Genomic DNA, 14836 nt, shown 5'->3' on the forward strand with positions numbered 1-14836 from the left:
GTGGAATTGATATATGGAGAGAACTATAAATGAAGCATTGTTTGCTTTTCCAGGTTATAAGTCATTGTTTGTAGTCATATTGGCTGGTATTACAATGTATGTATTATTAATTATATCCAGGTTACATCCGTCGCCCTAACCCTAAAGCACAATTATGTCCAAAACCAGTTTTTATCATAATCTTTTGATATAATTAATGAAATCTCCATTTAACTTGTATCCCACTATGCATTACAGTTTTGCATAGTTATAATGATGCTAATTATTTTTTCATAGTTTAAACATCAATCGTAATTTGTAGGGTGTATAAATGACAAAAAGTGAGGAAAAAAATATTTTATTGATGTTTGATGTCAGATATCAGAACGAATTGCTTATTGCTAGAAATTAGCGACCTGTGAAGTCTCCGGCCCATTATATTTCACATTGAACATATTTAATCCTAGTCCTTTTCCAATTGCATCAGATTTATTTAATATCTTGCAATGTCCAGTACTGATGCCAAACGACACACAAAAATAAACCTAAAAGAGGGAATATGCAGAGGATTAAGTAAACAAATATCCATCCAACATATTTATGCGTGGATGGATAATTCTGGTTACTGTGCAACATGGTATATGTCATATTTAAACAATTATGACTTATATAAAATAAAAATATACATTCTCTGTCTGTATCAAATACATCTCTTTATGAACGTATTGTGTTGTGCAAGAAGATGCAAACAAAAAGTTAACAAAAATTTAAAGCCATCTGATGGATTTTTCACTGTTAAGGTCATATTTACAAATTCAAACCCACTTTAGGAACATTACAGGTAAGTAAAGTAATCCTGAACCATAATATGTAAAAATATATTTTTACAGTACAAATACAAATAGCTAAGCTGGTTTAAATCCTCTAAAAGCCTGTATCAAATAATACATATTCCTGAAATGCGGAAAAAAAGAGGCGCCTTTATCCGATGCATCAATGAATTTGAGGATTTTCTTCAATCTGAAAGAAAAGAAGAAAACCAGAAATGAGGCTAACAGACTACTTTTCATGCTATCACCATATCTAATATGTTCTTGTCTGATTGTCGTGTGTAAACCTTCAGCAATAGCTCTGTTTCGGACTCCGGTGTCACCTGCTTTCCCATCTCCAGACAGGGGTAACTTCTGCTTTAGCCAAGTATACCCTCTGCCTTGAACTTTGACCGCCCTGTGCTGGCTAACATCTGTTTGAGGAGAAGGCTACCTGACATAACCCTTGCACACATCTATTGATGTGATTTATGAATAACAGTTAGGCCGCTCAAGACCGGCGAATGGCCCATGTCTGACCTTACTCTAGGCTTCAGAGGGATAGTCCCGCTACGGGGACAACAAACGGAAGGATAATACGTACTATACAAGACCTAAAAACATTATTGGTGTCTCGACAATATTGTGTTAGGATTTCAGATTTTAACAGAGTCTTTTTAAGTATGTTCATTATGTTCTAGCCCCATTGCCACAATGATATTACACACATTACAAAATGTAAGACAATGTTCGTGTTTCGATGATATTGTTTGATGATTTCAGTTATTAACAGATACTTCTATAAAGTATGTTTACTTTATTGTTGTTTACTTTATTACAAAAATGATACTGCACACGATGCAAAACGAAAGAAACTGTCTATGTCTCGAGGTTAAGGAGAGTTGATTTCGGATATTAGCGGATACCTCTGTAAAGTATGTTCCCCATGTTGTAGCCCTATGGCTACAACAATGATAATACATATGAAACAAAACCGTAAAATGTTGTGTCTTGACAGTCATGATTTTAGCCATAAACTCTTCTGTAAGGTATTTTGTAGCCCTGGGGCTACATTGGCAGGAGTCAGCAATTTACGAACACAAAGTGAAACACAAGGACCGATGCACTCGTAATGGTTTACGGCTCTCTTGTAGCACCGCACTCGGACCTCCTTTCAGTCCATCATATAGTTCACAGAGTGCTTTGTTTGCCATGCCGGCCCCGCCGCCCGGCCCATTACAATCTCAAATTGTACTGGCCTTAATCTTGAGCGTATCCATTAAAAAGAGTTTAGGTTTAGGATTGGTAACGTGAACACAAACAATAGTCTCCGGTTGCAGCTACTAAGTCCTCACATAGGGGACCTGTGGCTCAGTAGTTCTTGGCCGCAGCGAGTTGAGCCTCAGGTAGAGATACGGATCTACTGAGGTTAGCTAGTCACAATGGCGGAACCCAGTTGCTGAAAGACAGTCACATTCCAAGAGGGATTTTGGGTGGGTTTGAAGAAAAGACTGGCCTGAGATGAACCCCAGAGGGACAATGTTGACCGATGTTGAATGTTGACAGCCTTACACTTATCTATGCTGTTATTTTTTATTTTGAGTTGTTCATCATTGTCCTTTGCATCCACATTTGACCCACATTTAAATTGCTCTTATATAAAAGGCAAGTCCATCTGATAAGTTGTTACAAAGATATATTCTGATTGATTCTGAAAGAAGCTTGTTTTAAATAGCCGGAGGAGCTTGAAGGAAGACTTTAAATTGTTGGAACTTGTAGAATACTGAGTGTGGCAGAAGAGTTGACGGATTCACTGTCTAAAGGTTAACTGACCTGAACCACAATCCAGATGGAAGAAGGCTAAAAATGGCAGACTGATTTATTTTGAGGCTGTCAAGAATGAAATGGAAGTGTTTGAAATGTTGCCATGAGTCTAATTTATATTTTCCTGAATAAAACCAACTTTGTAGTTCAGCAGGACTTAGTACAATGCTTGCTTTCGCGCTATATATAGCTTCACCTGAAGGGAGCAATTGTCCCTCAAGGGGTATACTGTATACACTAAGTTAATTTTTAAATCTGTACTCCAGAACGGGCGGTTTTGAGGAAAAAAACAGTAGATCCGAATCCATTTCCACAGGCACAACCTTTTGACTCGCTTGTTTGTTTTGAACTTACTCAAATTATAGCCTTTTAGGTCTCCAGGTACTTTACATTTCTTAAAAAAAACATGAACATACAAGGTACAAAAACCCATTTGTTACACCACTTCCTTTATTCCCACTTCATGTCTCCATATCTGCAAGTTCTTTCAAATGTTTTCCCTCAGGCTGTAGCTGAGCAGGGCTGGGTGCTAAATGCTACCTGCACGTTTATGCGAGTTCCTTATCAGACCAGGTGTTTGTGAGATCAGACCAGATCCATATCAAGGTAGAAAACACAATGGTAAGAAGTGCGTGAAAGAGAGAGAGAGAGAGAGAGAGAGAGAGAGAGAGAGAGAGAAGGAGAGAGAGAGAAGGAGAGAGAGAGAGAAGGAGAGAGAGAGAGAGAGAGAGAGAGATGCAACATCGTCACACCCGAGAGTAGCTGCTCGCCCTGCGCCACGTCTGCAGTGACTTGTTGGGTTGGAGGCAGAAGAATGTGACTTAGTTGACTCGGACTCAGGGGCCGCCATCATTCTCCTCGCAGTCGACGAGTCTTCCCCTCTAATTATGAGGAGGCTCTGACCTGTGGCCCTCTCAGATAGGGGCCCTCTTAGCCCAGGAGCCTCCAAAGGGTAATGGAAACCTGGCATCTCGACACGCCCACATAACACTGAGGTGAGGCGTGGTCCAGGCATCACACTCAGAGAACTGCTGACAAATGGCAGTGTTACATTTGCAATGGTTGAGGCTCCTCAATGACGTCAGAGTTTATGTTCATTATTTAGTTATCAAGCATTTAAAAATGTCCTTACAGTGAATTTCCTGATACATTTCGTAAAGGAGTGGTTAAGGGGTTTGGGCTTCTTGCTCAGGGGATGCCTACTGCAGACATTTGGGATTGTACACAGAACCTTTAGGCCTCAAATCAAACAATACCTAAACCCAAAATGGTTGTGTATTGGCTGTATCCACAGCCCACAATTGGGATGATTGACTAACAACTGACCTACTGATCACTCAGAGCACCTCCCATGTCAAGCCTAAGTTTCCTCAAGAAAGCCAAGCTTGACCTCTTATTATAGGCTTCCTTTCACAATTAACGCTGCTAAATTGTTTGGAAAGCAGTTATACAGTCCATTCTTTATCCTGTCATCTTTGGCAAATTAAAATTAACTATGACAGGTTGTTAAGACATAGGATCCCAGGAAAAGCCAAAGGACAAATACGAAAGACCCCAAAGAATATGTCATTCATGACAGTCGTATAATTAACACATGATATCCAGAGAAACAGTAACTTCGATCCATGAATGTATATATTTTATAATGTGGGTATTTGGCATTAAGTCAAAGTACTGATGCTGTGGACCGCTGCATACTACTCATCTACAAATACAGAAAAACAGAATCTGAAAATGTTTAATCATCCCAGGTATTAGCATTTACCTTGTCACATCCATCTCATCTCATTACAAATCAAAAATTATAGATAGTGATCCGTTACGATCTAAACCTACGTAATAAATGTAATCCAATGAAATGTAATCTGATCTCAGATGATTCAATGTCTTCTCATCTGACCGACTGCTCTGTAAACGGGTGGATGTGTGAAAGGTGTAGGGATGATGCTCTGGAGGACAGCTACAGATCAGTTCCTAGAACAGCGTAGTAAGGGGCCCTGGAGGGTTTTGACAGCAAGATGCATCAATCCTTTGTAATCCTTTGTAATTAAAGTATTCAAGTATCTACAAAGGTTATGTTCTTGAACTCTCGCCAGTTGTGAGGTTAATTTACAGCTTTCTGGCCTTGCAAATTCTGCTAGAATGCATATTTCAATCAAAGAAGAAAGGGCTATCCTCCCCTTAGAAAAACCATAACAGAAATCCAGCTGATGTGTACTAAGGGTTGCAGGTCAAATGCGGCTAAACAGTGTGACAGGTTGGCAGGTTGCAGCAGCGTTTGTGCTGTGCTTGACTCTGCTGGAACAACTGTAGTCCATCTCACAACATGATGTGCAGGAATGCTCCGTGCTCATGTTTCCACTCTTGACACTGAACCTCCCTCATTCTTCTAGCAGGCAAAGACCCCATTAATTCAGACCCTGTCAAAACAGACCATCAATACGGACCTTATCCTTACAGACTCTTGTCAATACAATACTGATTATAATTGAATAAAAAAAAAATGATGTCTTCAAGATTAATGTTATATCTAGGTGCACTGCTTTTACTATATTAAAATAAATATTTAAGTTGTTTGTGAATATTTTAAGACGCAATCTATTACGTACGATTAGATTACCACTCCAATATTAATGAATAATTAAATGATAACGCTCTAAATGGAGATGTTATCTTTCTTCTACAATTGAAAATGTATGCAATGTGAATGTGATGTTATTCTCTGCTCCCTGTCTGAGCGAGCGGAAGCTGTGCTCCTTATAGCCAAGCTTGATCCAAGTTACAGTATACTTGAAATTACAGAATACTTTAAATTACAGGATATACTAACCGTACCCCATAATAAAACAGCTCCCCTTTCCCCAAGCTTGCGCCCTTCCCTGATAATTTCACTTACGTATCACCATAACAGCCCCAAATCAGACACAAAAATGTGTTTCCCGACTGATAACAAAGCATTTTAATGTTCGGGGACGAACTGCTGTCCCTCACTTTACAATTTGAGGTTCAGCATCTTGTTTCTTCTCTGGCTGCCAGGTGTTCCCTCCTGGATGGCGGCGGAGAGAGCCCCCCCCTCCCCCATTGCTTCATCCGGGCCTCCCTGCAGTAAAGGGTCCCAGGTGGGGTGGGAGGTCTTAACCACGTCCAACAACCCCCCCCTCCCCAACCCTCTCGTTTTCCTCTTACTGCTCTGTCTGTCATTACACATGAGAGGAGCTGCCGTCATTCTCCTGAAGACATCAGAACTTTAGAAAGTGGAGCAAACGAATGGCTAGAATGTAGAGAGAGTATTAGTGGTTTGTAAAGTGTTTGTTTCTGACTCCCCAGACATGCTTGCCAATTATTTGTTGCCATGGATGGACTCTGATTACAGTCCTGTTGATTATAACTGGTATTTTACATGGATAGAAGAAGGACAGATTTTTTTTAAACTATTTACCCTTTAGTCATTTAGCAACCACTTAAGAAACATCAATTGATTTGGTCATTATTTGGCAGATAAGGGCTAAACTATTTTGCTGGGGAATGCCAAATACATTTGGGTTTGAACCCAAAGGGTTTCAGGGAAGGCCTGGGTGTCTTTCTTGAGCCTTAGGGCCCTGACCCTCCATCCCCTATTCTCCATGACCAGACCATGGCCAGACCATGACCAGACCATGACCAGACCATGACCAGACCATGAGTAGACCATGACCAGACCATGACCAGACAATGAGTAGACCATGACCAGACCATGACCAGACAATGACCAGACCATGACCAGACAATGAGTAGACCATGACCAGACCATGACCAGACAATGACCAGACCATGACAAGACCATGACCAGACCATGACCAGACCATGACCAGACCATGAGTAGACCATAACCAGACCATGACCAGACCATGAGTAGACCATAACCAGACCATGACCAGACCATGACCAGACCATGACCAGACCATGAGTAGACCATAACCAGACCATGAGTAGACCATAACCAGACCATGACCATCATGAGTAGACCATGATCAGACCATCACCGGACCATGACCAGACCATGACCAGACCATGACCAGACCATGACCAGAAGATAACCATCAAGACTAGACCATGACCAGACCATCACCGGACCATGACTAGACCATGACCAGACCATGACCAGACCATGACCAGACCATGACCAGACAATGACCAGAAGATAACCATCAAGACTAGACCATGACCAGACCATGACTAGACCGTGACCAGACCATCACCATCACCATCAAGAATAGACCATGACCAGACCATGGCCAGACCATGAGTACACCGTGACCAGACCATGACCAGACCCTGACTAGACCATGACCAGACCATGACTAGACCCTGACTAGACCATAACCAGACCATGACTAGAGCATGACTAGACCATGACCAGACCATGACTAGACCATGACTAGACCATGACCAGACCATGACTAGACCATGACTAGACCATGACCAGACCATAACCAGACCATAACCAGACCATGACTAGGCCATGACCAGGCCATGACTGCACCATCACCAGACCATGACTAGATCATGACTAGGCCATGACCAGGCCATGACTTCACTTCAAGTCCGTCCAACTGCTGCACAATTAGAGCAACGAAAATAAACCAACCAAAGTCTCTATTTTCTTTCTTCAGCTTCCTCTTTTTCTCCTTTGTCTTCTGCTTCTTTTATCTTGCTCTCAAACGACAAGGAAACCCGTACCACCTGGGATGAGTGGTTTCCCAAACATGTGACATCAAACATGCACGCCTAGAGGCTAACTGGCTAATAACATAGTGCGGCTCTCGTTCCTATTATGTCCTTTATGGCCTGTCAGAATCATATCTGTTGTCCCAGCATGGGTCCAGTAGAACTCTCTAAATCTCACCACTCTCACCACCTAAACCAGCTGGAGCAGGCCAGTATATTCTTCACACAGTTCAAGTTGCATACCCTTCAGTAATTATTCATAATACTCATGAAGTTTAGTAAAAAAAAAGTAAAACAATGACACCGATCATTTTCAACCGAGAAGAAAAACAACTGCCTAGGGCAGAAAGGGGCTTCCGAAGAGCCCAGTGGAGAATGTAAGCAGAGAAAACCTGCTGTTCTCCAGCGGGAGTAAAAGGGGTTTTCAGAAGGTGACTTTTTTTTGTCCAAATGAACGTGATCCGTGACCGCTAACGTTCTGCCACTGAGGTCTAAAATCTGAGCCTTTCATCGACTCTTAAGAGGGGTGTGAATTCCTCCAGCCCGGTTTCCCGGCCCTTGTGGAGGGTTTGTTGAGTAAAAAGGAGAAAACACAGGTGCAAATCCGGGGCCTTACAATGCCACACACACCTCCGTTATCTAAAGAGGCCCCAAAGCTACAACTCTGATAGGGAAAGTAAAATCCCAGCTGAAGGACATGCACAATTATTCAAATTATGTTGTTGTGTTCGCCGGTACCGCCGAGGACATTAATAGAAACCTAAATTATTGGATTGGTTGGGTTATTTATTTAATTATTAAAAGTAAACAAAATTGATTTGCATGAAGATCAACAGTTTGTTATTATTTTCTTCACCATGGCATAAACTTACAAAATGTCAAGAAAGTAGAGTGCAACCTTGAATTGTTTTAACCTTAATAGGCACGAGAGAGAGTTAGTCAGATCCTCCATTATGTGAAAAAGCAAAAGAACTTCCGCAATGTATTTTTACCAGATGTGCAAAACCTCTTCGGGGTTTTGGGAACTAACTACATGTTTATAACCTTGAGCTACTTTGCGCAGATTTCTTTCTTACGACTTCTCTATTTATAGTGTTATGTTAATTGAGGATGCAGGGCTGTAACACTGTACACCCCCAGATGACGTTTGTGGCCTGTTGATCTGGGGAGGACTCTCCCTTTACCAACACCTGAGCTGGGTGAGTGGCCCAGCAGCTGCCTGGTGGTGCTGTGCCCACCATGGTTCCTCAGACACTGAACTGAGGGACAGGTGGCTAGCTTGTCTATCTTAAGCTATGAGAGGTCACGTGGCTAGGCTAGCAAAGGGGTGACCTCAGAGTTGTTATAGGGGTTCCCCTTCTGATCAAAACAGTAGCTCAAGCTGACAAGGAACGTAATGTTTTTATCTGCCGTTGTAATAAAGTTATCCGGGGCAGGGATCGGGACGAGGTCTTTACCCTGGCTGAAATAGGAAGAGCCATTTCCTGACTTTATGCAACATTTTATGGGATTTTTTTCCTTGGCCAGACACAGACCGTAGTAGACCACAGCCTATAGCTGCTGAAATTCCAGAAAATGCACAGTAAGCATATTGTGGGATTGAACTAGAGATATTTGTTGAGAAATTAACATCAGTGTCAACTAAATGGAGGCAAGGGATTTCTATTTGTCAAAGGGGAGTCTTATGTCCAAAGTCAAGAAAGTCAGTACAACAGGAAGGCTATAGCTAGCTGGCAAGGTAGCATAATGGACAAGGTAAGAGAATACACAGAGTTTTGGAGCTATTAACCTTAATGGGAAAAAAAAAGGCTCAGAATTGACAGCTTGTTTCATTCGGCAAGTAAGCAATTTAAAGGCGTGGTGAGTATGATTTACTATCTGTTATTTGAGTGTTATTACAAGTTATAACTCGTCATCCCTCAAAGCCATCTATCAACTACAAGTGAATGAAATGAGAATCCATATTGCCTGTCAATCATTGTTGCATTAAATGCAACACTGGAAACAAATAGAGGGCGGGATCAGAGAGGGAGGGGAAATTTTGGGGTTGTTAGTGTAAACTCCTTTTATGGCTATATTATGTTGTTTTGCGTGGGTGAAAAATGGCCGTTCGCCACTTGCCAATGCACAAAGTCAAAGTTCCCCATTATTGAAGGTTAAAGAGTGAAAAGAAACATGTGTCAGTGCTCCTTGCTGAAGTACAAGGCCATAACTTAAGAGCTGTCGCTCACACACTTTCCCTCTGCCAACATCAAAAGAGAGGCGTCAGGCCTACTTTCAATGAGCGCGTCCGTCGCCGATGCCTCCGTCTGAGCGCTGCTTCCCATGCCTTCAGTGGGTTCCTTCAGGGACTCTGCAGAGGTTTGGTTGGAGACGATGCCCTCGTCGTCGGTGGCGCCCTCTAGTGCTCCGGCCTCCGCCGGGCCGGGTGACGCAGGCTGAGCGGTGGCCCCGGCCTCAACCAGGCGTGCCTGTTCCGCTTGGTCTAGAGATAGGTTCATCAAAAAGCACAAGATGAGGCTTTCACGTTTCACAACCTATTTCCTCCCCAATGGCGGACATTTTGAAAATGTTGCAAACACATTTCCCCGAATATCCGCCCCCACCCATCAAGCTGGCGCTCTTGCTTGTAATTAACGGGGACGGGGGGCGGGGGGCGGGGGGGGGGGGTCCATAATTATGGAAGTTCTTATCGTTTGTGCTGCAGGTGTTCTGCCCACTGAGGTGGAGGGGGTTCTCTGTGTGTGTGTGTGTGTGTGTGTATGTTTGAGTCGGTATATATGTGAGGGTGTTTGAGTGGGACCATCTGAAGAGGGCCACCAGGACTTTAATGATGGACCGATTACTGACCAGCTGCTAATTAGCCAGACAGCTGTTGGGGTCTGTGGGAAAGTATGGCGTCTCCATCATTATCTGACCCCGGGTTATGCTGAGGGATGTAAAAAGGAACATGCAGAAGCAGAGGAGGGGGAGAAAATGGCTGCTGTTGTAGACATTGTTGTGCCATGACTCAAAGACTTTGCCTCCCAAGTGTGTCTAGGTACCTCCTCCCCGGGGGAAAGAGAAAACCTTCCCAGAGTCGGGGTCTGTTCTTTAGCCGATGACTGGCTCTTTGGGAACTGGAAATGTTTTCTAGACTCTGGTTGAAGTGAGGGTAATAATTAGTGAATCGTAATAAACAGGGAAATTACATGTACTTAGTCTATGGCGATGCGTTAGCAGGCAATGGTGAGACATCGGAAAGGAGCTGAAGGTGAAAGTAAAGTTGTGTTGAGATGAGTGTGTGGTAAACCTTGGGTGGGGACTGATCTTTCTGCACAATATAATTTATTTCACTTATTTGCACACCCCCAATGATGTAATTTCCTTTTCTTCTTTTTCTAAATGTCTCTTGAGAGATGTTCTCTTGCCATAGATGTAGCTTATTCCTCATTTTATGTAAAAGGTGCTGAATGTAAAATAAAAAAATAAAAAACTATTTTCTAAATTGTTGCATTGTGTATTGCATTCTGTGCGTGTGTGTGTGTGTGTGTGTGTGTGTGTGTGTGTGTGTGTGTGTCTGTGTGTGTGTGTGTGTGTTTGTGTATGTGAGTGTGTGCACTCATGCAAGCAAGATTTTTAGATTCCATGCTGTTTGATTACAATTGAACTTTTATAAGTTCAGTAGTGTTAAACTTTTTCAAGGACCACAGTTCAGTTTCTTCCCTGTAGCAGTTTCTCTATGTTGTTAGGAATAGAACCATTTACCTTTTAAAAGTGTCTAACTGTCCACTTAACAGGGCCTTGGGGAGGGTTAGAGGATGTGGGGGAGAAAGGGGGAGACGCAAACAGGGACAGGATTGGACATTAGTCAGGACCAGAAAGTAAATGGAAACGAAAACTGCATTATTCTCAGAGTAGGAGTGAAAAGAGAGAGTGCAAAGCGGAATTATAAATTAGTTTGAGTTATCTGATATTATTGACCAGCTGCCTCTGCTGCTGTTCTTTCCTAAATACTGAATATAACTTAGGAAATTAGGAACTCCCTTCCGAAGCCAGGGCGACCTGCTCAGACCAGTGCAACCATCAAGTGGTAAACTTAAGTATTGCAATCTTGAATGTATGTTTGAAATGAATGATGTAGATCACAGAACACAGAACAGTCTAGCTTGACATCATGTGCCCATCCTGTTTCACACAAGCACATTTTTGAATGTTCAAGGTAAGAATAAAAAATGCTAAAAAATGTTATTGCCATTTATTTGGTTCTCCTCTGGCTGGTTTTCATATCGGTTCCCATAATCCTTTCAAAGATGATGACTCTATTGTTCGACAGCGTTACACTTCCCTCACTTCATGTGTCTCATTTCACATGTGTTGAAACGTGCAACACTTTTGATACAGTTCTCCCTGTGGGCCTACCTAGTTTGCATACACTTCCTTTAATAATAATCTAACTGTTCTTAGCTAAGAGGAAGCCATGTGGCCCATATGTGCTGCAAAAAAACCTCAAAATAACTGCCAGATGGTAACAGACACAGCTTGGATGTGCCACACTCTTATGAGTTTGTGAAACTGGCTAGCAAGTTTTTCTGTGGCACAAGGTATACAGAGCAGAACACACTGCTCTTAACCTCTGGAACATTCAGCAAGAGGAATAACGGCATCAAAATCTGCCAATTTTCTAAACCCTAGAACATACCTTTTTAGTATGAAATCTTTCTGTGTTTAAATCTCCCTCTCAGAAGAATTCTCAGATGTGTTTTTATTGTAATATTTTAGACCTTTAGACAGTTTTTCGTTCTTGTTTTTTGCTGTTTCTAATGTCAAACACTTTGTATTTGCAGTTTTGCACGAAAGCCTTACATTTATGAGGTTCCATTCATTAATTGATTGATCACAGCCTCTTAATCCTCACCCTTCTGCTCTTTCATTGGCTGGGGAACTTCAGCGACTCCAGACTCCTTTGGCTGGGGGTCTTCAGCGACTCCAGACTCCTTTGGCTTGGGGTCTTCAGCCGGTCCAGAGTCCTTTGGCTTGGGAACTTCATTGTTTTTAGAGTCTTGTGACTCCTTTGAATCCACCTGCCTGTTATCCGCGGTCTGCATCCCTGTGCACCGGATGTATGACCAGACAGTGACGGTAACTTATCAGTGGCTCATTAGGCAGCTTAGTGAGGCTTCAATTTGATATCTACTTGCAATGCACTTCCTTGATACCTCACATGTGCATAACAAAAGCTTGAGTCACTTCCCGGCTTTATATAGATTTAAATTTATATTCTATATGCTTCGACTTGTAGCTTAAATCAAGTAGTCTATGAATCTGAATCTGAATATAATCAGTGTGTCTGCTTCTAAGAGAAGATAGCATTTAATTAATTCCAGTAATCCGTGGGGAAAAGGGGGCAGAATTGTCTACTCCAGTGTTTATGGTGTTTTTAGGTTACAGTGCCTTTTAGGTCCCAGCCTAAAGGCACTGTGTTTGAAGCTCGCCTGTTGGCGTCCTTGCTAAGGATGACTTAACACCTTTCTGTTTCTCAAGTATTTTCTCACTGTCAGTTCCTTAGGATGAACCTTACCCCCGTAAATGACTCGATAAAAAGTTGTGTTGATCATATGACTATTTGAGTGTTTGCAGTACTCACCGGTGTACACCATACTGTTGCCTGGCTCATTGTGATCCATGACCACATTGAGAGGAACGCTAGCAGCCTCCGTCCTGAGGTCCATGGAGTTCCTCTGTAGTAATGCAGGAGCAACACACAGACACACACACACACACACACACACACAAGCACACACGTGCACACACACACACACACACACAAACACGCGCACACACACAAGCACACACATGCACACACACACACACACACACACACACACACACACAAACAGATACATATACACACACACCAGCACACACACATGATTACATGTGGGTGTGGTTGTGCTGATGGGCTTAAGGATATGGTCAGTGTTTGAGGGGGTGTGTCAGTGATAATTACGTTTTGATAGTTGCGTTTGATGAAGCAGCACACAATGATCAGCAGGCAAACCAGCACAACCACACAGATGATTATTATGCCTTAAGAAAAGAACAAAATGGCTCAAAATGAATTGAGGAACATACCTATCTCAACTTGATTTCACCACAAATTCATTAGGTCAACAAAGAAATGGTCAATTCAACTAGTTATGCTACTTGCATGCTACTATGTTATTTCGGTCTTGATGTTACTTTCTGCATTACCTGTGGTGTCAATTCTGCTGCCAAGTGGCTGAGGTGGAGGAATAATCCTTTTGACATCTAGGTTTAAAAAAAAAAGAAGAAATATTTAGGCTATTCATTTATGACAGGAATAATTGTGAATGGCAATCAACATAGGAGACTCTTAATATTTGTTGGCGTAATAGAGCAGGCAATGCAAGCGATCTTTTGTACAGTTGATTAGGCGCTTGTTAAAAGATTCAATTGTTTCAGTTTACGATGCCAATATATATGTTCAAACACCTTTATTGGGTTTTGCTCTGTTCGTAGTGGCTTGCTTCGGGATGGGAGCAGGGGTGGTATTGGGATTAGGGGTGGTATTGGGATTAGAGATGGTATTGGGATTAGGGTTGGCTGGCTGCGCCGACGGTACAGCAATGGCTCCGCCTCCAGGGATCTGTGCGTCTGCAGAAATATTTTCTAAAGATAATTTTAAAGTTAATGTTATACCTGCATTTTTTAAGATGGACCACAATAAAAAGATTTGTAGAGAATAATGCGGATAGGATCCAGTAGAAATGATACATAGTGCTGGTTAAAGGCAGATGATGCTGAACAATAACATTTCATTTTAAACACTAAGGAGGATATATAGTACTAATACTGGATAAAATGAAGATTGTTTTACGTTGGGGCACGGGGTAAGTGGTGTTGTCATCGGTGGTGATGTCAGCCGTGGCGTTGGTTCCCTGGTATACATAGGATGTGTCGGTAGCCGAAGTTGTGATCATGGAGCCATTTTGTTCAGCAGTGACCAGACCTAGAGGAAGAGGGTGTTTCATGATTCACTAATCAAATTATGTTTTTATTATTTTTTTATGGTCAAATAATCAAACATGTCCACGAATATGAGCATATTATATTCACGCTTTGAATAAGAGATGTGACGCAGGGAACTAAAGATGCACACCGCACACGTATGACATTGACAACCCGTCTGTCTATAGGTGTATACCTGCCCAGGAGACGCGCGAGCAGCGCTCCTCTCTATAAAGCCATCGTTCCGTCAATATTTATATACCATAGGCAAAGTACAAAGTAGCCTTCCCTGCTCCTTACTAAAACCCAATTCAACCTGATTTGTCACCTTTCCAAATTCCCCATTGTGTATAAGATTAGACCACTGCTTTGATACGCATCTGCTAGCTCAACAACAATAAAAAGCATGTCAAACCTGCGTGGCCTGCCGTTTTATGTGTAGGCCTATAGCACATGGATTTATATACAGATACAAAGAATACAGCCTACAAAGGATAATTATCTGA

General features: G+C 42.1%; 1 protein-coding gene across 2 annotated transcripts in view; it reads right to left on the minus strand.

Annotated features, from left to right (window-relative positions):
* Window positions 1-321: 321 nt before the first annotated feature.
* The window catches only part of LOC307091804 (uncharacterized protein), a 15122-nt gene continuing 607 nt past the window's right edge, over window positions 322-14836 (minus strand). For both annotated transcript variants that reach the window (XM_079758619.1, XM_079758620.1), the window contains exons 3-10: window positions 14200-14331; window positions 13815-13991; window positions 13554-13610; window positions 13309-13388; window positions 12946-13039; window positions 12217-12408; window positions 9595-9804; window positions 322-999 (exon numbers count right to left, since the gene is read on the minus strand). In XM_079758619.1, coding sequence (XP_079614745.1) covers window positions 995-999; window positions 9595-9804; window positions 12217-12408; window positions 12946-13039; window positions 13309-13388; window positions 13554-13610; window positions 13815-13991; window positions 14200-14331 — 947 coding nt within the window. In that variant the 3' untranslated portion in view covers window positions 322-994. The remainder of the gene's footprint in view (window positions 1000-9594; window positions 9805-12216; window positions 12409-12945; window positions 13040-13308; window positions 13389-13553; window positions 13611-13814; window positions 13992-14199; window positions 14332-14836) is intronic.

Source organism: Pollachius pollachius, assembly GCF_949987615.1.
Source record: "Pollachius pollachius genome assembly, chromosome: 2".
Lineage (NCBI taxonomy): Eukaryota > Metazoa > Chordata > Actinopteri > Gadiformes > Gadidae > Pollachius > Pollachius pollachius.